Source organism: Schistocerca nitens, chromosome 2, assembly GCF_023898315.1.
Source record: "Schistocerca nitens isolate TAMUIC-IGC-003100 chromosome 2, iqSchNite1.1, whole genome shotgun sequence".
In the NCBI taxonomy this organism is placed as follows: Eukaryota; Metazoa; Arthropoda; class Insecta; order Orthoptera; family Acrididae; genus Schistocerca; species Schistocerca nitens.
In genome coordinates this window covers 879,779,237-879,804,581 of record NC_064615.1, presented here as the reverse complement: position 1 = coordinate 879,804,581, position 25,345 = coordinate 879,779,237, and the positions used below count along the sequence as shown (strand labels likewise).

The 25,345-nt window shown below is 41.7% G+C and overlaps 1 protein-coding gene across 6 annotated transcripts in view; it reads right to left on the bottom strand.

Moving 5' to 3' along the window:
- Positions 1-25,345, bottom strand: part of LOC126237176 (alpha-methylacyl-CoA racemase) — a 141,092-nt gene that overhangs the window by 14,445 nt on the left and 101,302 nt on the right. For all 6 annotated transcript variants that reach the window (XM_049947048.1, XM_049947044.1, XM_049947045.1 and 3 more), the window contains exon 5: positions 20,313-20,556. In XM_049947048.1, the coding sequence (XP_049803005.1) occupies positions 20,313-20,556 (244 nt within the window). The remainder of the gene's footprint in view (positions 1-20,312; positions 20,557-25,345) is intronic.

The window sequence follows — 25,345 nt, the reverse complement described above, 5'->3', positions numbered from 1 at the left end:
ACGATGTGAAACCAAAGTTCGTACTCACAGAAACGGTAGAATTCCTGCCGTGAAAAGCTGAATTGGCTGCTGAAAGAGAGCAGGCAGTAACGGCCCATGTGAGAAAGTTTGCCACTGAAAGGAAAAGGCAACACGATGGGCGATACAAATTGATGAAGTACAAAGTGGGGGACAAAGTGCTTGTACACACCAAAGAGCGTTCCAGCAAAGTGGACAGGGAGATCAACATATTGTTTGAGTTATACTATGGACCATTTGTTGTGTCAGAGTGCCCTCACCCAAATGCATACCATTTAAAATACCCTGTCTCAGGGACACCTTTGGGTCTAAGAAATGTGACGGAGTTGAGGCTGCATATAGAGAAAGGGAGGGGGGGGGGGGGGGGGGAATGAAAAGCTGTTCTAAATTGTAATTAGTGGTAGTAATTTTGGAGGGATAATTTTACATGTTTTACTTGAGGATTCATTAGTAATTTGTTAGTTTGTTGTGGCACTGTACATGTGCAGGAGGGGCAAGTTTACGCACTGAGGTTGTGTAGAGGTCAGTGACCTCATGGATTTAAGTAAATACGTATTGATTTATGCTTTGTATAAGAGTGTGGCAAAGAATTTAGTGGTCAATTTGAAGGGTATTAAAACTGTAATTGTATGTGCATGCATTTTTGGTGCATGGAGGTAGGAAGGATTTATTAAAGTCAATTATAAGAACTTGTGGAAATTTGAGCTTAGTGTGATTCAGTCGTTTGCCTTGTGACTTTGTTCTTAAACTATCGTTTTCTACTGGAGGGAATCTTTAGCGAGGATCCTGGTTGGTTTTGGGAAATGGTTTGTTGACAGGTTTCTACTTTTGGTTTTCGTTGTGGACAGATTTGTCACGATAAACAGTGGAGCTCGGAATTCAGAGGCAGACACGATTTCTGTGAGGCACCTGGTCAAAAGACTGATGTTAGTTGATCTATACTTCGTGCTAAAATCCATGTGAGCATGTACATTACCCATTACCCATTGCCATTATTTGCATGATGATTCTGATGGTGTAATCAGATTTTCAATATCTTTATTAGTTTAAACTTTAGTATCTGACTAACACCCAACAACGAATTTCCAAAATCTAAATGGTTCATCTGATTTTGTCGATTGATGTGTGTTTAGAAAGCTATTAGTGCAAACCTAAATTGGTATGAATTACAGGCATGTAACTTGAATTGTACACGAGTTATTGGAGGTCAAAGTGGCCAATTACTATTGATCACGTCAGGCCATAAGAACTCCACAGTTACATGAAAAAACGGTAGTAGCAAGCTTATAAATATATTTATTCATCTGTCTTTGTTTATATCCAATATATACTATTCATGAATAAATAGGTCAAATATTTACTGTGTTTTAGAAAGCACAGAGAAATTAGGCTACTGGCCTGCTTTTGTTTCTGTTCCTTTGATATATGTTTATTTGATTTGTTTATGGATTTAATAATGTGTGTTAGAGCATGTTTATGGTCCAGCCGTAGGAATATTTATTTAATTTCAAGTTATTTAAACGTATATCCAGTATTTTGTATGTGTTTCAATATATCAGTAAGTGTGCGTTGGCTTAGAGCCATGGCGGGAGCGCTCTAGTCAATCACAGCGCTTGTTACTACGGTAGGCGACTACCGACGAATGGAGAGACTGCATGGAAGTGGGGGAGGAGCATTGGGTTGCAGACAGGACACGGGGAGTGCTGGATGGGAAGCAGCAACGGTTGGTTTCACAGGAACTATGTGGAGTGTTGAGCAGTTTGCGCGTGGTCGCGGGAGATACAAATATTTCGTAGTGCTGACTTGTGGCACTTGTGAGATTTCCATGGCTTCTGCAGTGAAGACGTAGTATGCATTTAGAAGTGAATATTTCATGAGCTATGTTGCTGCTCATAACTAATTACGTGAAGCAGGACTCTATTGTTTCCCTGTTATTCAACTTATATTTTATTTAATGCTGGACCATCGACACCAATAAGTGTTTTGCAGTAATGAACGGCATACTTAAAGGTCCTTCTGCTATCATATTCATCATTTAAATTTGTTAAAAATAGTACCTGCAGATTTTATTTAATTACAATCTTTCATTTATAAATTTCTATGTTACATTCAAAATTCACAATTGCCAAGTGATAGGAACCTTCGACCTTTCGATTCATTTGTATATTCATATTGTATACTGTAGACTCAGCAGTATTTGGCTTGTAATGCAGCAACTACGTATCCCAGCCCCTAGACAATGAAACCAGCCATAACTTGTAATATTTCAACTCTGAGTCTGAGGGTACAAGTTGAGGGCCACACCACATTTTCTATTTGAAAGCCCACAGTGCCCACCCAGCACCTACTGCTTCCACCCTATCACACACATATCCTATCCTATGAGAGGCAGGACCACCTATGAAAGCAATTTTGCATATACCAGCTCTGTTGTAACTTCTGCACAGCCTTATATGTGGGCACGACCAGCAGCTATCTGTACACCAGAAAGAACAGCCTCTGCCAAATTGAGAACAAGAACAAAGTTGAACATCCAGTGGTGGAACATGCTTTATTTCAGTGGTTGCTTCACAACTTGTGCCATGTGGATCCTCCCCAATATGAGCTTCTGTGAACTACATAGATGAGAATTATTTTTACAACACATCCTTCTATCTTGCAATCTTCCTTTCCTAATTTCTGCTGCCCCACACACCCACCTCCAGCCCCATCTTCTTCCCTCCCTTCTTTAATCATTATATATACACTCAAATACAGAGAGAGAGAGAGCTGGCAGACAGCTTGTTAAAAATGGAAGACGTACAGTGTATTCATGTTAGCCAAAATTTGTACTGAGTACAGAGGATCTCTTAAATCAATAAAGATTGCCTGATGAGTCAACTGAATGTATAATTGTTATAGAGTAAGGATTCAAACAGCTTACTTTACAGTTTATTGTGATGGTAATGGACTGTGTGTGATAACCGCATACTACATTACTTACTTCCACATACCAGTGCCATAAAACTACATATATGCAAAAAGGAGAATACATATGCTTTGTAATTTATGTGAAGAGATCAGGCAAATAAACTGGAACAGTTACCAGTGCTAAGCAAGACTGTAGTTTTAACATCAACCCAGTACAAGATAAAATGCAGCCTACTCACCAATGGCTTGCAAAACAGACTTTTAGAAAAATATAAAGGGTCTCATATGCATGTATTTTGCAAATAGTGCTCACCATATTTAAGAGTTGTGAAGAGAGTTCTTTCCATAATGCATTGACTGCAAAAGAATGATCATTGCCTACTTAGAATTATTGTTTTATTCTCGATTCATAATTTCCAAAGAGTAACTCTGAATAGTACGTTTGCATTAATACACTCCTGGAAATGGAAAAAAGAACACATTGACACCGGTGTGTCAGACCCACCATACTTGCTCCGGACACTGCGAGAGGGCTGTACAAGCAATGATCACACGCACGGCACAGCGGACACACCAGGAACCGCGGTGTTGGCCGTCGAATGGCGCTAGCTGCGCAGCATTTGTGCACCGCCGCCGTCAGTGTCAGCCAGTTTGCCGTGGCATACGGAGCTCCATCGCAGTCTTTAACACTGGTAGCATGCCGCGACAGCGTGGATGTGAACCGTATGTGCAGTTGACGGACTTTGAGCGAGGGCGTATAGTGGGCATGCGGGAGGCCGGGTGGGCGTACCGCCGAATTGCTCAACACGTGGGGCGTGAGGTCTCCACAGTACATCGATGTTGTCGCCAGTGGTCGGCGGAAGGTGCACGTGCCCGTCGACCTGGGACCGGACCGCAGCGACGCACGGATGCACGCCAAGACCGTAGGATCCTACGCAGTGCCGTAGGGGACCGCACCGCCACTTCCCAGCAAATTAGGGACACTGTTGCTCCTGGGGTATCGGCGTGGACCATTCGCAACCGTCTCCATGAAGCTGGGCTACGGTCCCGCACACCGTTAGGCCGTCTTCCGCTCACGCCCCAACATCGTGCAGCCCGCCTCCAGTGGTGTCGCGACAGGCGTGAATGGAGGGACGAATGGAGACGTGTCGTCGTCAGCGATGAGAGTCGCTTCTGCCTTGGTGCCAATGACGGTCGTATGCATGTTTGGCGCCGTGCAGGTGAGCGCCACAACAGGACTGCATACGACCGAGGCACACAGGGCCAACACCCGGCATCATGGTGTGGGGAGCGATCTCCTACACTGGCCGTACACCACTGGTGATCGTCGAGGGGACACTGAATAGTGCACGGTACATCCAAACCGTCATCGAACCCATCGTTCTACCATTCCTAGACCGGCAAGGGAACTTGCTGTTCCAACAGGACAATGCACGTCCGCATGTATCCCGTGCCACCCAACGTGCTCTAGAAGGTGTAAGTCAACTACCCTGGCCAGCAAGATCTCCGGATCTGTCCCCCATTGAGCATGTTTGGGACTGGATGAAGCGTCGTCTCACGCGGTCTGCACGTCCAGCACGAACGCTGGTCCAACTGAGGCGCCAGGTGGAAATGGCATGGCAAGCCATTCCACAGGACTACATCCAGCATCTCTATGATCATCTCCATGGGAGAATAGCAGCCTGCATTGCTGCGAAAGGTGGATATACACTGTACTAGTGCCGACATTGTGCATGCTCTGTTGCCTGTGTCTATGTGCCTGTGGTTCTGTCAGTGTGATCATGTGATGTATCTGACCCCAGGAATGTGTCAATAAAGTTTCCCCTTCCTGGGACAATGAATTCACGGTGTTCTTATTTCAATTTCCAGGAGTGTAGCTACATAAAGTAAAGTTTTGAAGGTGGTGTCTAAATTGCAAATAATTACATTGCTAAGATTGGTAAATGTTCAGACTGAACAGGAAGTATGAAATTTCATAACTGATGTAACCACCAGCAGAAAAATGCTCCTATCGAGTACAAAAAATGTGAATATGTTCCTGTTTATTTAAAAGACTGACTGAAAAGCTAGGTACCAGCTGCCTCATTCTACCTTCCTCAGCGCCTTTAAAAATTTTCTAAAAAATTTTGGAAAGTGATCATATTGTTTCTTTCTTTAAAAAAATAAAATACAAATAAAAAAAGTTAAAAAAAGAAAAAGCCACACACACTATGCAACTCCCCTCAAACTTCCACAAGCTCCCATAACAGTAACTCACTCATACCCACTAGTTCATTGTTGTAAGTTGCTCATATCTATCCACTCCCAGCTGCACTTTCTCACTCACTCACTCTTTCAGCTCTATTTATTGTCATTATTTCTTTGTCTGTCTCTCTCCGACTGTCTCTTGTGTCACAGCACAGTCCCTTTTGTTCTGACCCACTACTACAGTTTCATCTCACTGCCACTGTCTCCTTTGCTCTTTCTACAACACAACCACTGCCTACTATCTTCTACTATGTATTACTTTGCCATCGCTTTCCCTGTGCCATTGTCTTTCTCTCAGCATAAAAATGCGCGAATATGTTCGCATGCCAAAACGTTAGGGAAAAATTTTAAAGTTGCTGAGGAAGCTAGATGAGGCAGCTGGTACACCACTTTTCAGTCAGATTTTTGAAAATACGGAGATGGTTCTTCTAGATAAATGTCTATCGAATATACCCTTAAAATTAGGGCAGTTTGCTGTGGTTATTTATTATTTAGATTTTGCCTCATACTGAATATTATATGTAGAAGTAGAGTAACTTTCAACCTCTATATTTTGGAAATGGATACAGATGTCAAGAAAATTTTCAAGGGTGTTTGAATTGTGATCTTAGGAATCTTTTGTAATTAATTTATAGTCAAAGACCATGGTGCAGGATCCATTTTCATTTAAATGGAATACATAGAACACTCAAAAATAAACAGTTTTTCTGTATATGATCAGTCCACAACATAATAGTTCCTGAGAAAGCCAAGAATTAATGCTTTTGACCCACTACCAACATATGTAAATGGAGAATTAAACTATTGTTATTCTTGTGGTGCTTGAGGAATCAATGTTGGGTACACCTATGAAGAAATTTTGAAAGGGGGTCGAATGTAGTGTCAACAACAGGCACTGCTTTCAACAGCAGACAGCTGAAACCAATTTTCAGGCTGCATTAGGAAAGTCTATTCTATAAGGTTGACGAACACCTCAGTCCTCCAGAACATGGGGAAAAGCAACATACTTTCAGAGTAATTTCACGGTGGCAGGGATGGTTTGCTGTGCCTATCTCTGGAGATTGTAACATTTTTCTTCTTTCATTCCAGCTTTTTTCAGTCTACCCCTCTTCTTTCATTTTCTGGTACTGAGAAAAACTCAAGTTTATCATCTATTTGCCCTGTCCATACACAGGATGAATGGGTATATGACAAGGAAAGATCATATCAGATACATCTTTCAGAAAACAAGCTGCAATATTTACTTCTTAAAATGTATTGCAATTATAGTATTTCCATCTGATCTATGATAAATGTACTATGGATACACCACTCATGTCTGCAATGTGGGATTCAGATCTGGAGAGAGGCATCTGCAGTCTACATCATCAGGTTTGGTTGGTTAGAATAATTGCTAATACAAGAAAACATGAATCTAGAAGGAAAAATTGTACTAAGAATCTAAGAATAATTTACTGACTTTATTTGTGGCACAACTTGACTAGAATAAGGGATCAGTTGGTAGGACATGTTCTGAGGCATCAAGGGATCACCAATTTTGTATTGAAGGGTAGTGTGGAGGGTAAAAATCTTAGAGGGAGACCAAGAGATGAATACACTAAGCAGATTCAGAAGGATGTAGGTTGCAGTAGGTACTGGGAGATGAAGAAGCTTGCACAGAATAGAGTAGCATGGAGACCTGCATCAAACCGGTCTCTGGACTGAAGACCACAACAACAACAACATATTTTGTGTATGCCCGTAAGCCTATGTTCATAATGTAGAGTGTAAGAGTTAGCATCATGAATGGACAAATTCACCACTACATTTCATGAACTAGAAATGATCATCATATGATACTGAATAATAAAAGAGCTATGGACCACAACATACATCCTGCAGGAAAACATTGCTTTATGTACACAGACTAGGCTACTGCCTTGAGGAAACTGTGGCAATCTTTTTAACTTTTCCTTAAATTGTATATTTCAGCCTCAGGCAACAGAAGTTATATCCTTAATGGTTTCAATTTAGTACAAATCATCAGCAGCAGATAAAAAGAAGAAGAAAAAGGGGACTGCAATACACTAGAAAACCAAATTAATTTCTATATGCAACAGTGTTTATTTGAATATATAACATACTCACCATATAGGGGAGTTTTAGTATGGCAGATTTGCACAATGAAAATAAATACTGGATATTATTCAGTTATCTGAATAATCCTTCATCAGACATAAATAACAAATAATACACATATGGTCAATGCTGTAACAAGGCTCAACAGGCTGGACTGGGTAGTGGGGCTACAGAGGAAGACTGGGGTTGGGAGGGAGAGGGACTGAGGGTAGGAATGGGTGAAGATGCTACTAATGCATATGGGAGCATGCAGGGATGTGCAGAATAATGGGTTCCTAGGTGCAGTATCAGATGGCATTTTGGAAGGTGGAGGTGGAGGTGGAGAGGGAAGGTGGGGGAGCAAAGGGAATAGGAGAAAAGTAGGGAAGGTGAAAGATTATGCAGATTTGTTGGCAGGGTAGCAGATGTGTGTAGAGTTGGAATGAAGGAAAGGAAGGGGATAGGCAGGCGGATATCAGGAATAGTGAAGGTTGAGGCCAGTGGGTTTGTGGGTTTAAGGGAACAAAGGATATTTTGCAGGGAGAGTTCCAACCTGTGCAATTCACAAAAGCTGGTGGTGGTTGGAAGAATCCAGATGCCACAGGCAGGCTACGAAGCAGCCAAAGTCTAGAATATGTTGGGTGGCATGCTCAGTAGCTGGGTGATCCAGCTGTCTCTTGGCCACAGTTTGCAGTAACCATTCATGTGGGCAGATAGCTTGTTAGTTGTGATGCCAATGTCAAATGTTGCACAGTCGTTGCTGCTAAGTTAGTAATGACTGCATTCAGAAGTGACCCTTTCTCTGATGGGATAGGGGATGCCTGTGACAGGACTAAAGTAGATGACAGTGGGAGGATGTATGGGACAGGTTTTGCATCTAGGTCTATTGTGGGGATATGAGCCATGGGGCAAGAATTTAGAAGCAGGGGTAGAATAAGGATGGACAAGATTTGATGAACTGAAGAATACCACTGTGAGAGGGGTGCGGAGGATATTTCTCATTTCAGGCCACAATAAGAGGTAGTCGAATGCCTGGCTGAGGATGTGATTCAGTTGCTCCAGTCCTGGGTGGTGCTGAGCAACAGGATGTGCTCCTTTGTGGCCAGACAACTGGTATGGAGGTAATCATAAGTGAACGAGGAGACAGAGCATGGCAGATATGTTTCTGGACAAGCTTGAGATGGTAATTTTGGTCTGCAGGCCACAGTGAGACCTTTGACACTGTCGTATCAGCCGCCACACAGCAGCCGTCAACTCGGCACGGCGTGCTACAACACGCGCGGCATACAGCGAGTACCGCTGGTGCCGCATGCGATGTCAACAACTGGTGCAAGTGAGTGCGTTGTCGCGGGCTTAGCGGCAGCATACACACCACTATCGATAAGGATTACCCTGGCGGTGCTGCCCTTGCCACCAGAGTGAGCAACCGTATAAGGGCGCCATCTACCAACACTCTGATTGGCCGGACCTGTGGATTTAAGCGAGCTCCCTGAGCCCGTTTAACCAGTCCAATCTTCGCTGATGACTGTGTTACTACCCGGCTGCTGGATTCATGACAACCGAACCGTACTGTGGCCTCCCCGGCTGGAAACTTGCGATGCGTCGGTATCGACTGGTTGGCAGTGGTTTGGACTTGTATTCTCTACTAGTGACTCTGATTTCTCCTTGGTGCTACAGCCAGTGAAGTGTTGTGTAGTCAAACTTAAGTTTTGTTTTGAGTGACAGAAGGTCAAGTAAATTTGGTTATCATGGAATATTTGTGGTGTTATAGTGCGGACATAACAGACATCCTAGGAAAAGGATTGCTCATCATTTCATGCATGATGAGCATAGGCGACTAGGCTCTATGGAAGAGACTTATTGGTGTGGATTTGGTGGCTGGTACTATTGGTGGTTGGTAGGTTTGATGTAAACAGAGGTAGTGAAGTAGCCATCCTTGAGGTGGAGGTTGACATTGAAGAAGGTGGCTAGTTGACTGAGGATGACCAGGTGAAGCAAATGGGGTTCTGGAGCAATGTGGGTAGGGTGACCTCACCCTCGGTCTGTATAATGATTCTGTCAATGAATTTCAACCAGGTGAGTGGTTTTGGATTCTGGGTGGTTAGGAAGGAGTCCTCTATAGGGCCCATGAATAGGTTTGCATAGGATAGTGCCATGCAGGTGCCAGTTGCTGTATCATAGATTATGGGTGTTCTGGGTGGATAGAGGCATGTAGAAGATAGGTGTGGAGGGAGTGGTGGTGGTGGTGAGGAGGGAGACAGACTCAGGGGAGAAGTTATAGGATGGACTTAGGGATTTGAGGAGAGACTGGAGATGCTGCTGGATTTCTGGAATGGTGTCATTAAGGCAGATTCAATTCAGAACCAATACTGATTCCTGTCTGAGTCATTTTGCTGCTCCATTTAACTGTAGTCTCCCCCCCCCCCTCCCCTCCCACTGCCACCAAGTCATCCCTTGTTAACTTTACAGAATTTCCTAATCTGTAACCTTTCCCCCCATCCTTCATCAAAACCAACCTCACATCACAGAAAGAACAGTTCCACTTGCAAACTGATCCTGACCTTATAATTCTACCTGCCAACAAAGACTTCACCACTGTGGTTATGAGTTGCACAGATTACCTGGTGGTGAGACTGTCACCTGCCAGGCACATCCATATACCATAAGCTCTGCCACCATGATGCCATTCCAGAAATACAGCATTATCTCCAGTCTCTCCTCAGCTCTCTTACATCCATCATTCCGTGCACTTCTACCTTCTACATGCTTTCTAAAGTACATACACCCAACCATACAGAATACCCCATTGTGGCTGGTTACTGCACCGCCAAAGAGAGAATCTCTACCCTTGTCAACCAACATCTTCAGCCTAATGCCAATAACCTACCCTCATATATAAAATATACCAACCATTTCCTCTACCATCTCTCCACAGTGCCTGTTCCTTTACCACCTACCCATGTGGTGGCACAGTGATTTACACACTGGACTCTCATTTGAGAGGGCATCCAAATTTAAGTTTCCTCTGACTTCCCTAAATCACTCCAGGTAAATGCCAGGATGGTTCCTTTGTAAAGGGCACAGCCAATTTCCTTCACCACCATTCTGTAATACAAGCCTGTGATTAATTTCTAATGACTGCACTCTCTATGGTGTGTTAAACTCTAATCTTCCTTCCTTTACCAACTCACATCCCACATGTCACTGTCAATGCCATCTCCCTCCAGACTAACATCCCCTATGCTCATGGCCTTGCTGAACATAACCTTTAGCAATGGCTGACTTGCTCCAAACCTACAACCTTCTTCTTGGTCACCATGAACAAATATATCTTCATCCACCATTATTTTTCCTTTGAAGGCATGATTTACAAACAAATTCTTGGTACAGGGCAGCATCCTATGCAAGCTATTCATGGTCTTTCTAGAGGAATCTTTCCTAACCACATTGAATTCCAAACCCCTCAGCTGTTTCAGATTCATTGGCAACATCTTCATGACCTGGAGTGAATGTGAGGGCTCCCTACCTACATTTCTCCAAAACCTCAACACCATCTCCTCCATTTGCTTCATCCAGTTCTTGTCAGCCCAGCAAGTCACCTCTTTTGATGTTGACCTCTTCCTCGGAGATGGAACCTCCATCCAAATCTATCAACTGCCAACAACACCTTTACTTTGGCAGCTGCCACCAATTTCACACCAAGAAGTACCTTCCATATAGCCTAGCCACCTACAGCCGTCGCATGTGTAGTGGCAAGATGTCCATCTCCAAATATGACAAGGGTCTAACTGAGGCCTTCTGAATGAAGTTACCCTCCCCACCTTATACAGAAACAGATATTCTGTGCCTTGTCTCCCAATTACCTGCTGTCCTGCACATACCCACTATACACCCACGGAAGAGTACCCCCCTCATGATACAGCACCTTCCAGGACTGGAGCTACTGAATCACATTACCTGCTAGGTTTTGTGGCTATCTCTTATCGGCCCTGAAATGAGGAATAGCCTCCCCATCCCTCCCACAGTGGTATTTCACAATCCACCCGACCTATGTCTCATATCCCTGTAATAGATGTAAATGAATGACCAGTCCCACACACCCTCTCACTACCATCTACTACAGTGGTGCCACAGGCATCTCCTACCCCATCAGAGGCATGGGCACTAGTAAAAGTAGCCATGTGATCTACTAACTCAGCTGCAACCACTGTGATGCTTATATGTGGGCATGACAACTAGCAAAAAATCTGTCTGCATGAATGGCCACTGTCAAACTCTGGCTAAGAGACAACTCGACCACTTAGTTGCTCAGCCAACTGTCCAAAACAATGTGCTTGACTTCAATAGCTGTGTCTTCTTCCCACCAACACCAGATTTAGTGAACTGTTCAAGTGGGAACTCTCCCTTCAACATATTCTCCAATCCTAGAACCCCCTAGCCTTACCATCAGCAGTCCCTATCCTCTAACTGTCTATCTCCTTCCCTTCCCCCACTTCAGCCCTATGCATGCCTTCTATCCTGCTAACACATCTATACAGTGCCCTCAAAGTCTTTTGCTGTGGCATGACCGAATAAAATCTTCTCGGTTTTCAAGCCACATCGATTACAATAAAATTCTCAAGCTTTCAATGGCTACCTCCACCATCATCATCAAAAGTAAAACTACTGACTGTCGGGGCTGGCACTATTTCCTGCTTATATATCTATGATTACAGTTGCTGGCACCAATCAGAGAGGGCTGAAATGATGCACGTGTGGAAGGTGAGTTGGGCAGCTCATAGCAGCTCCAGACCCCCGCAGGACCAAGTGATGTCAGGTGGCCCAACGGGCTAGCGCCACATTTGAAACTGCTGCTCCCATCTCCCTGCAAGTGTTAAGCATCTGCCGTTGCTTCCTTTTGACATCCGAAGCCTGCCCCCATGCCCTACCCACCTGGTCTCCATAAAATGTAAACTTTCAGGGCCAGAATTGTCACAATTAATAAGATATTCCGGGCTATTGTGCCATGGTTGAATGGCTTTCACTTTAAAACCCGATGTTTCATCCTCCACAAATGGGGATGAAACATTGAGTTTTAAAGTGAAATGCATTCAATCGTGGCATAATAGCTGAGAATATTTTATTAATTGTGAGACCTGGTCACTGTTGAAATTGTTGCTTTCATTCTAATGTCAACCGCCTCTTTTATAATGGAGTCCCAGTATGTTGATGCATGAGCAGCACAATTGTATAAAATCTTGGTTTTCAAACCACGTCAGTTCAAATAAAATATTTTATTAATTGTGAGACCTGGTCACTGTTGAAATTGTTGCTTTCATTCTAATGTCAACCGCCTCTTTTATAATGGAGTCCCAGTATGTTGATGCATGAGCAGCACAATTGTATAAAATCTTGGTTTTCAAACCACGTCAGTTCAAATAAAATTCTCAAGATTTCAATGGCTAGCTCCACCACAGTCATTAAGAGCCAAAGTACTGACTGCCAGGGCTGGCGCTATTTCCTACTTATATACCTATGATTATGGCTGGTGGCACCAATCGGAGAGGGCCGAAACAACGCCGTGCATGGAAGGTGAGGGAGCCCATAGTAGCTCCAGCCCGCCGTGGCACTGAGTGACATCAGGTGGCATGAAGGCTGGCACCATGTTTGAAACTACGACTCCTGCCTCCCTAGAAGTGTTAAGCATCTGTCATTGCTTCCTTTCGACATCCAAAGCCCACCCCCATGCCCCATTCAGTGTGTATCTCTGGTCTCTGTTGAAATTGTTGCTGTTCATTCTAAACTCAGTCACCTCTTTTATAACGGAGTCCCAGTATGTTGACACATGAACCAAGACTCCTGTGTTCTCTAAATTTATTGTTTGTTTGTTTTCGAGGCCTTGCTTAGCTGTGGCAAACTTATCAAGCTCCCTTTGCTTAATATGTCTCTTGTGCTTGGTACAGTGCTCTGCAACTGAGCATCTCCCACACGATGCAGCTGAGGACATTGGACTAACTGCCAGCCATATACTATTGAAAGCTAAGCCACCAAAATCAAATATTAGCCAGGAGGAACAACATGGCTTACACTTATTTCATGAGTACATGGACTTGGTTGTCTTGCCAGCCAACAAATGGAATGCCACTGTGGTTCTAAACACTGAAGACTATGACCTGAAGGTGCTAGCTACATTTATTACAAGATGATGCGTACCAGAGGCTAAGTTGCAATCCGACAAAGGCCATAGTCAGGAAGACAGGGAAGCTATTAAAGGAATGTGGTTTACCAGATGAAGTGGTGAAGAAATTAATGCCTCGCACCACCAGACCTCCCAGGCTTTATGGACTACCAAAGATACATAAGGAACATGTTCCTCAGACTCATTGTTAGTGCAATCAAGTTGCCCACCTACAGAGTGGCAAAATATCTTGCAGGATTATTAGCAATGAAACTGGGTCATTGTAAACACCATGCTGGAAACTCACAGACATTTGTTGAAAGGCTCAAGCAAATGAAAATTGGTTGAAATGATGTAATAGTTAGTCTGGACGTGGTGTCACTTTTTATGAGGGTGCCAGTACAAGACATGCACGATCTTTTGGCTTAACAGTTTCCACCTGGAATTGTCAGGTTGTTCCATCATGTTCTAATGGCAACATACTTCTCGTACCACTATGAATATTATGGAATGAAAGATGACACAGCAACATGCTCATCACTGTCTCCTGTGGTGAAAATACATATTTTTGCGGCAGAACAGGAAATTATCTATGATTAGGAAAGTGATGAGTGCACCTCTAACCTCAAATTGTAAACAAAAGTTTTCCCAACGCATAATTAACCTATTGAACTTGGTTCTGTCTCCAAATGAACAAAAAGTGCTTGAGAAAGGTTTTAAATATGTTCCTCCCCACCCTCCATCAGAAAAACAAATGGATGTTATGAAAGTAGATATTGAATATGCTCTAATGAAAGACACCACTGCAAAATATTTAGTTGCCCATGCACTAAAGAATGAAACCAGATTTTTGTGTAACATCCCACAGTCTATTGACTTTCACACCCTCAAGTCCTTAAAACAGAAGTTACAACACCAAGATATCATTGCCACAAAATCTGATAAAGGCAACATTATTGTACTTTTGAACAAATGTGATTTTGTGTATAAAGTTAATGATTTCCTGAATACCACAGGCTTCCAAGTCCTTCCTAAAGATCCTACTAAATTATTCAGAGAGGATGCAATCAGTTCATGCAGAAGCATATTCTGAGTTTGAAGCCAAACTGTTAACTAATATGAGCCCAGTGCCTCCTAGAACGTATAGGCTTCCTAAACCGCATAAACAAGCTGTCCCTATTCATCCAGTTGTATCATCATTCACTGCTCCATCTTACAAACTAGCTAGTAAATTGGATGTCCTAATTAAGAGCAAGACTAAATTCAAACCAAAGCATGATATCTCAAACTCCGTGGATCTAATAAATAAGTTAAAAGGTATATCTGTCTCACATAGTGATAAATTAGTATCCTTTGATGTCTGTAGTTTGTTTTCCAACATACCAGTGGTGGATGCATTGATATTCTGACAGAGCTGATGCACAAGTCTAATGTCATTCCTGTGGAATTGAATAACTTGAGGCTAGCTACTCAGACATGCTTGGCACAGAACTATTTCCAGTTCCAAGGGACTCTTTATAAACAATTTAATGGCTTAGCTTTGGGTTCCCCTCTTAGTCCACTGTTGGCTGAAATATTTATGGACCATTTTGAACAAAATTTTCTACAAACAGTACCTTTGAGTGTAAATATCAAATACTGGTTTAGATATGTAGATGATGTGTGGTGGATGTGGACTGGTACTACAAGAAACTCAACACTGTAGTGTCGCGGAATAGTAAAGAGTTGGAAACGTGGAATATTGTCAAAGTTTCATTGCCTACGCCGAGAGCCAGAGGCAGTAGGTTAGCCAAGAGCTAAGAGGATTGCACATATATCGGAATGTGTCATCACGAAGGGGCAATGGCCTGGTTACACACAACAGGCGAGAGAGAATTGCTTAGCACGCGGGTTTGTGTTAGACGGAGACTTTCGTAGAGTGCAAGACAGAGGTATAGCGTCAGCTGTACTGCATTTCACAACTTCGCATAAGTCTGCCGTAACAACACGTAACTCTGTCGCAAGAACACCTAAGGGGCGAGTACGTCAGATGAATCAGCAGTATAAGTGGAACAAATGCGGTCATTACAAATGAGCATGTTGTCAGGACGTCGCTCATGCTTCCTTTAAATACGCCAGCTTTGATAGCAACAAGGCACTGGCAGTTAGACTTGCAGATAGATGTGTACTGGGTCGCTGCATAGTGCTCAGCTCAGTGATCGACATGTTAATCTTTATTAAGGAGATGTTACAGTAAGGGCGGCCCATCCAGCAGCAGAAACGAGGGGACAGTACCAGCTCTGGTCCTCTCTTCTGCCGCTGTCAATCATCAACTCAGGATTAGCAGACATCGTGGCAGACTCGCTCGCCGCCAATGCTGACCACATCAGTGAGCCATAGTCGAGATCGTGCGGGGCCTAGGCCCTGTGCATCTGCCGTCACAACTGGGTGAGCCGACGACGCTGGGGGACTGCAGCCCGTTCCGCCCGTCCACCGTGGACGAGCCACCAGGAGGAGCAGGGAAGAAGACGGGGTGGGATAGACTACACTCCGCACTATGAGAACGCCTCTCGTGCCGACAGCGTCGGGACTCCAACCCGGAGCCTCCACGCACAACAGCTTGCTGTCCACAGCCGAGTCGGCCGCCCAGCCAGGCACCGCCAGCCATGCGGGACTGAAGTAAGGGCATTCCTCCGCTACGTCACAGTACGCGGTGCTGCGCTAGCAAGACTGTGCTGCCCGGAGCTGGTGTCATCACTATGAGTCAGCGAGGACTCGGGAAGGTCGTTGATATCACCAAGCCACATTGTACTCAGCAGGAATAAAGGTGTTATGAATTAATAATGTTTCTTTGGAGTTTCAAATGCGTCCACAGCCATCTCCTAGCATCCTGACAACTGGAGAGGTCACCGCTCGGCCATTCAATCCACCGTAGGCGACCGGGGCCTACAACGCATTTTTTAAAACCTGAACAGTCAACATAAAAATATTCAGTTCACAATGAAGATTGGCAACAAATCCATAAACTTCTTAGATCTCACCACTGACATCAGTAAACACACACATTATTTCAAAATTTACAGAAAAACTACAACTACAGACACAGTAATACCTTCTTGCTCACAACACCCCATAGCTCACAAACATGCAGCTTTCCTCTCAATAGTACACCATCTCTTATCTATCCCCATGTCCAGAGATGATTTTAAAGTAGAGTTAGATACAATAAAATTTATTCCCACCGCCAATGTCTACGTTCCAGTTCTAATTGACCACGTCTTGCACAGGAAACGAAAAACAGGAAATTGTACCCTTCCTCGATGCCCCTCCTACTTCCCCGTCCATGTCTGCAAGAAATGGTGTACACTACCATATCTAGGTGAGGTATCACAGATTGTAGCCAAAGCACTGAAAGCCTGCAAGTATAGGCTTCCTACTGTGTTAAGAACACAACAGCCCAGTGTATTTTTAATAGCAAGGATAAGATCCATTTATTAGCCAACAGTGGGGTATACTAAATCACCTGTTCTAATTGTGACAAATTTTACATCGGGCAGTCAGGCAGAGACATAGCAACTAGGCCGGCTGAACATGAATGCAGCTGGAGGCTGCAAACTTCTGACTCCACATTTGCTGAGCATGTTCTGAGTGAGGGTCACAACTACCAGCTAGTGTCCCATGTACTACACTTAGCAAACAAAGACCATAAACTCAACCTGCTGGAAGCCCTGGAAATTAATAAACATCTTGCTCACTGTCCAAATCTAATCCTAAATGACCAGACACAGCTCAACACTTCCCCTCTCCTAAACTTCACATAATCATCTCTGTCATTCATTACTTCCCACACTATCTGTTCCTACATATTCCTATTTTGCTGTATTCTTTTGCTTTATTGAAGTTGTCTATGTATTCCATGTAGACTGCAGTTTCAATTGTTAAGGCCTGCTTTTAACTGGTACTTTTATTATTGTCCATGTTTAACACCTCTTGTAGTTGCTTCATCAAATATTGTTTATATTTTACTTGGTTCATTTATTTAATGCAAACTGTTACATAGCCACAGTTTTGAATATAATGTTAATGTTAAAATTCAGTACCAGCACACTCTCAAAGACTGCATATGTTCCCTTAAACTCTTCCATTTTCCTGAATTTATTTATTTCTGTTTGTCTTATTGATATTTCATAAGTTCCTTATGTATTCTGTTGTTACATTGATAACTGTTTCTTCTTTTAATTGGTTTCTGTATCGCTCTCCATGTTTTATATCTCCTGATGAAGCCTTGTCAAGTACTAATTTTATTTTATTTTATTAGTTTTGTTTATTAATAGAAACTGCTATGTAGGCATTCTGTTCCTATTTTGTGTTGAAGTTTTCCTGTCTACTCCACTTTATTTATTTAAAGTTCAATTTTTTTACTTTTTCATTGCATTACCACCACACTGTCAAATATGTTACTTACTGTATGTTTCTGCTTCAGTCTAGACATGTTACTTCTCTTCCAATGTTGTTTGCAAACATTGTAACTTCTTTGGTTACAATATTTAGTAAATGTCTTAAGATGGACTTGTAACCCGAAAACCGGTTAACACAATAAAGATTAATACTGTAGACCCAAAGCAAACTGGTGCTTTTCTTTTATTATAATGTTCTATGATGAACCGATGGAAGATTCTGTTAACATAAAGTGACAAATTTCTTCATGGAGCACTTTGAGGAGCAAGTTCTGAACTCCGCAGTGTTGCGTCCATCTTGCTTCGTTAGGTACATCAATGACACATTCCTGATGTGGCCTCACAGTAAAAATACACTGCAGCAGTTCATGGATCACATGAATGATGTCCATTCCAACATTAAATTTACCACTGACATGGAGAAATATGGTAAGCTACTAAGCTACTGTTCTTAGGTGTTTTAATTGAGCGGAAGGCAGGAGGTGGGCTGATTGATATTTGATTGCTGGTAGTTTTCACCACCCTGTACACATGAAAGTGGTGCCGAACACATTAATACACAAAGCCAAAGTTATTTCTGATGACGGCGACCTACAGTCTGAATTGCAGCACTTGAGACATGTGTTCAGGGAGAATGGCTACAGCAAAAGAGATATTGCAAATGCTTTAAGTTGTTGCTGAAGGGGGAGGACACCCTGTGAATCGGCAGATGCAGCCAAGCTGGCAGCTTTCCTGCAATACTGTGGGGCAACGAGCAGCAAGTTAGGAAGTGTACTGCAAAAATGTGGATTGAGACCAGTGATCCGCCAACCCCCAGGATATGTTGCACCCTGTTAAAGATCACATAGCGCTTCATGTGCCTGTTGAGTGTGGTGTCCCTTGCAAGTGTGGCAGCATCTATAAAGGCCAGACAATGCGTACAGTTGCAGAGTGTTGTACCGAGCACAAGAGACATATTAAGCAAAGGGAGCTCAACAAGTTGCTCATAGCTGAGCATTGCCTCGAAAATGGTCACAAAATACAATCTGAGAAAACAAGAGTCTTGGCTCATGCACCAACAGACTGAGACTCTAATATAGAAGAGGCAGCTGAGATTAGAACGAACAGCAACAATTTCAACAGAGACCAGGGTACACTCTAGGTAGGACATGGAGGCAGGCTTTGGATGTCAAAAGGAATCAACGACAGATGCTTAACGCTTGTACGGAGGCAGGAGTGGCAGTTTCAGATGTGGCACTGGCCCCTCACACTGCTGGACAACACTCGGTCCTGCAGCAGGCTGGAGGTGCTATGAGCTGCCCAACTCACCTTCGATGCACGCATTATTTCGGCCCTCTCTGACTGGTGCCAGCAGCTATAATTGTAGATATATAAGAAGGAAATAGTGCCAGCCGCGGCATTCAGTAGTTATAATCCTGATGACGAAGGCAGAGCTAGCCATCAAAAGCTCGAGATTTTATTCGAACTGACATGGCTTGAAAACCAAGAATTTTTTACTGACATCTACAAAGTCCTTTTCCCTTCCCTACTTGGTCTCATTTCCTCTTTTGTCATCTCCCCCCTCCAATAGAACCTCCTAAAGCTACACCTAGCAACCCATTATTCTGGCTCTGCCCCTACATACTCCCACTGCATCTTTCCTCACCTCTAACCTGCTGTCCCTCCCCTCCCCATGCCTCCTCTTAGCCCCCTTTACCACCAAAACAAGGATCTATGCTCACTTCAGATGCAATCAACAGTCACAAGCCTTAGTATCCAGAGACAACAGTGGTCATGTATGTGTGACTGGTGCTTATGTGAGTGTGTGTGTTTTTTGTTGTTTACATCTGATTAAGGACTTAATCTGATAGCTGAATAATATTCAGCAGTATTTTTCTTTGTGCCTTTCTGGCAGTCAATGCCATATCTATGTGGTGAGTAACAACCTATTGTTTTCATATTATTGTTATTCCACAGTTTGAATACATATCATAATAACACATACTGGATGTCACAAAGATACCACTTGTGACCTGAGATTGAAACATATTTTTAATAATGTCTGTTTTTGTGAAAATATAAAAACAGAAAAGCATTAGTTAACCACTTGTCTCCATGGGCAGTATGATGTTCTTTTTGATACATTTCTTTAAAAATGTTGTCTAATAATATGGAGCAAATCATGGAAATCCTTTTAAGGACAAATTAAAATTTATCAATTGAAAGCTTTTTCCTCACTTAAGAGATTCTTGAACATTATGTGTGCTATAAATTTTTTGTAAATACCTAGTTTCACTAGCATTTAATGTGCTATTGTTTGTATCACAGAAAATATACAGTGTGAACATATGGATAATAATGTAATGATGGCTAAAACACAAGTGTATGAACAGCTTGAAAGCATAAACCATTGAAGCTTATCAGCACATTTACTAAAAGCAACTCTCCTTATGAGGAGATGGACTTACAGATTTTCTCCTCGGGAATTCCCCCAGAAAGGCAAATGCTGGGAACGGAAAATCCAGCTACCCAAGTATGCTGCACCCTCTACCATACTTGCATCAATAACTTGTCCCTTTCCAGATTTAGATCTTTCCAACAATGCCATTACAATACCCAAAGCACACATCAGGCCACCACCTCCAAAATCAGCAAGTAAATTGAGTGGTGGTGTTGGTTTCTCATTTTTCCTGCCGAGAAATGGCAATAATCCTGAAAGTGATCATATGAAAGCATAGTTCAGATTGTACAATTTTGTTTATTTTGTACATAATAATAAAATACATAAAGTTGCTTGATTTGTTTTGATAATGTGTGACCAGATTTCAATAAAATGTGGGAATAAAGTTTTTATTCACAAACTAATTTACACAGGGAATGTTCCTTTTAACTCTGTTCACTTCACTTTATGCACTTACCCAATATGTATGCCAATTCTGAAAGATGTTTCAGAGCTAATCATATCTTTCAGAACAAATTCAATGCTATTTAAAATAGCATTTCGTGATTTAAACCTACTCTGTTGCCACTACAAGTCCTCAGTTTGTGTAATGAGAATTTATAATAAGGTTGTGTAAAACTCATGAACTTAATACACTGAATCTGGAAGAGCATTTGTGCAGTCACCTTTGTGTGGAATAAAACCACAATCATACTAGACTGTGTCCTTTTGTACAGGCATATATAATATTCTGGACTTCATCATTAAAGTACATTATTGTCTGTTACTGTATAATAAACTTCCATAAACATTTTTTCTCATTTGTGCCCTTGTAAATATTACTAAATACTACTATAATAGAGGGAAACATTCCACGTGGGAAAAATATATCCAAAAACAAAGATGATGTGACTTACCAAACGAAAGCGCTGGCAGGTCGATAGACACACAAACAAACACAAACATACACACAAAATTCAAGCTTTCACAACAAACTGTTGCCTCATCAGGAAAGAGGGAAGGAGAGGGAAAGACGAAAGGATGTGGGTTTTAATGGAGAGGGTAAGGAGTCATTCCAATCCCGGGAGCGGAAAGACTTACCTTAGGGGGAAAAAAGGACGGGTATACACTCGCACACACACACATATCCATCCACACATATACAGACACAAGTAGACATATTTAAAGACCAATGTATTAAAAGGAGTGGTTTTGTGGTGGCAGATTAGAAAATGAGGCTAACAATTGTCTGACGAAGAAATAATGACGTTAAAACCTGTGGGAAGCGGCTAAAAATTATCAGTGATGTGGGAGAAACGGAAATAAAGCGAAAGTTATTAGAAATAGCCAAAATGGTTGTTTAAAAGGTGAAAGGAACTCTTTGTGAACTAGAAACGGTGGATTAAAAAAATTTATTTTTTATTTTTTATTTTATTTTATTTTATTTTATTTTATTTTTTTTTTAAATATGATTTGGAAGTGGGTTACGTATTATTGAGTATATATAGGCAGGATAAAATTGTATAGCAGATTACTGTAAAAAGGAGAAGGTGAATACAAAGTGAAACTACTGGCAAAAACACAAAGAGAAAATAAGATGACAGGAAAGATTTCGAAATGCAACAGTGACAATAACAAACGTAATTGTTGGGTTCAAATTAATGACATTAATACAATAGAGGGAAACATTCCACGTGGGAAAAATATATCCAAAAACAAAGATGATGTGACTTACCAAACGAAAGCGCTGGCAGGTCGATAGACACACAAACAAACACAAACATACACACAAAATTTAAGCTTTCGCAACAAACTGTTGCCTCATCAGGAAAGAGGGAAGGAGAGGGAAAGACGAAAGGATGTGGGTTTTAAGGGAGAGGGTAAGGAGTCATTCCAATCCCGGGAGCGGAAAGACTTACCTTAGGGGGAAAAAAGGACGGGTATACACTCGCACACACACACATATCCATCCACACATATACAGACACAAGCAGACATATTTAAAGACCAATACTACTGTACTTCTTATGTAAGTACTACTGTACAGTTTTCTAAATACATAAGTCCGCCTGTTTCAGATATTCATCAAACACATAATAAAAGAAGAAAATAAATAAAATTATAGAAACCTAACTATCATAATCAAGTAAAATAAAATGAGGGAAACACTGTACAATCAGAAGTGGAGTCCACAAAACATTATGTTTAATGGGTTATTTAACTAGCTGAATCACGAAGTTATGAATATTTTAAAATATGCCCATCTTCAGCACATTGTCAGCAGCATATGTTCCTACATTAAAGGCATCAACTGACCGCCCCACCAACTTTCCAAAGTTGTTATTCAGTTACCACTAGGAGCTCTGCTTGTTACTGTTGATATCATCTCCCTATAAACACTCCAGTGGCATTGTCTTTGCTATCATCAACACTATCTGTCTCAACATCTGCATACTACAAAACAATAGTTTTTCAAACATATCCATGACAAGCCATAGGCACCTGTACAGTACCTCTCTATATTAAAATGCTTATGGACCATCAAAGGAAATCCTTTCCCAGTACACAAAATTATAGTACCTAGTTTGAACCAGGTTAATGGATGACTATTATTATGATCTGAACCCAGAGCCAAGACACCCTTTCCATCACTCCTTCAGTACAACATATTACTTCTAATTTGTTTTACTCTTCTGTGCAGGAAGTCGCCTTCTTTGATGGTTTACAAAAACTTTGGTCTCTTTTAACTCTATACTGGACTAACATTCATTCAGTTTGACAATTGTCAATCTTCCTCACCAAAAAGAACTGTTCTTGTCCATCCCCCCCCCCCCCCCCCCCCACACACACACACACTCCCCTACCCCAGCCTTGTCATCTGTTGACACTATATCTGTGGTGACAAACAATCTCACTTCCTGTATGGTGCAGCTCTCATCAAAGTTATCACAGATAAACGTCACCTTACCAAATAGTTGCAAGTAGATCTCCCATGCCGTATCTTCCACTGCACCAGTGATGGAAAAAAATGCAGAAAACTTCAAAGAGTGATGCCTGTGCTCTCAACAAATCATTAAAAGAAACTGACAATAAAGCATGATTGCTCAAATAGAAGTTAACCACGAAACCTGACAAGCTTGCACAATATCAGAGATGCAATAATCTCAGATTGTTCAAGATTCTAGAGATCACAGATCAAATAGTGCTGAATCTTGTATTTAAGAAGCTAGGCCTGCAGGTGACAATGAACAACATCGACAGAAGTCATTGAGTGGGATGCAGGATGCCAGATCCTGTGAAACCTAGACCCACACTAGTGAAGTTTCTGTCATATGGGAAAAGAACTGAAATCTGCAGAATGAAGTCAGGTCTGACAGTAGGTGAAGATTTTATTTGAACTACGTGATGTGTTGTAGCACACAGCGCAAATGAACACTGGCTGTCGAATTGGTTTATTGATAGGCTACAACACACAACTGCACAAAGTACAACAAAATGAAACTGCCCACAGGTAATACAGTGTCAGTAGCATAACAACATCCAAATCTTGAAGGCTGCACAATACGTAACAGTTGAAGGCATGGTGTGGACTGAGCTAGGAAGCTCACATTGGCCTACATATAGACAAGTGTAGACATCACTGATGTTGGTGGCATTAGTTTTGAATTGGCACGCACATTCGGTATTGTACACTCGCACTTGAGGCCAATGGTGGAACCTCTGGTGTCGATTTCTACATCCACAGCTAGAGAGCCATAGCTCAGTGCATCAAGTAAATCTGTGGTTTGCTGGCACAGGTAGTTGCACATGCAGCTGGCGCACTGTGCAACAAACAGATGTGGAGCAAGGTGGACAGCGAAAGGTAGTGGTAACTGCGGCTTTACCACACAATGTATGGGCGAGCTGATGAAAGTGCAGTGGTGAAGAGTGAAGTGTACTTTCTCACCTATATTTTATGCTAACCTTAGGATTGATCTCTCAAGTATGTGTCTGCAAGGAGAAAAGAAAAAAAAAATACATAAAATTATCATATCTATAAGTCACTTCAAAAGTGATGGAACTGAAAATTAATGCAAATATATAAAATTACTTGAAAATGACTTTTCAAAAATATTCACATCAAAAATTCTTATTTGAATCAGGCTAATGTGCATTGTTGGCTCCAGTTATTGCTTAGTGGCATTTAACTGTATAAGTTATTGAAAGTATCAGGCAATAAAATGCTAATTTAAATATACCTGAAGTTAATTTCATATGAAAGCAAGTTCTTCGTGGAAAGTAGGAAAATGTACACTACTAGTGCGCAACCATTTTAACCACTAACAAACCTAGTCCCATCTCTTTTTCAGGCCAATAATTTCAAATACATGGAACAGATATCTTTAATATATTACTGGTGAAGGAAATGAGTTTTTTAAATTGATCTACATAACCACATTTGACTTAAAACACTGTTATTAACATAAAGCTCCTTACATGACATGATTCATCCTACCAGTCAAGCAACAAGAGAAGAAGGAAGAACTCATCTAAAAAAGAAACAAGTGACTTTCACTCAAGAAAAGGCAAATGATATACAGAGTAGTTTCTTTGGCTGTAATTTTATATTTTATAGTACTAAGTCTTTGTCACATAGTGGCTTGTTGATATACACTGTCTTACACTTATTACTTGTGTTTGATGAAGACAGTACAAAAAGTGAATAACTATAAGACAGATGATGGAAGAAGCTCAATTTACAATGCAAATGAACTTAAAAGCCTGTGCTTTAGGGGTTAAGAAGCTGTCCACTCCTGTTGCAGCTAGTTCTATGTGTGTTTATATTGTTTCTGTAGTCAACTGTAGATTACTAACATATTAACTGGTTTGCTTTACCTCATTGCTTATTCCTTTATTTCTTATTCACATTGCCAGTTAGTATAATAACTTATTGTTGCTTTCATTTTTATTCAGCAGTTTATGGTCATCATTGGTGTTACTCAACATTAGTGCTATTAATCTGTTTTTATTCTCTTTGCCTTACTTTTAATACTGTTGCATGTTGATTATTTTTGCTCTGTA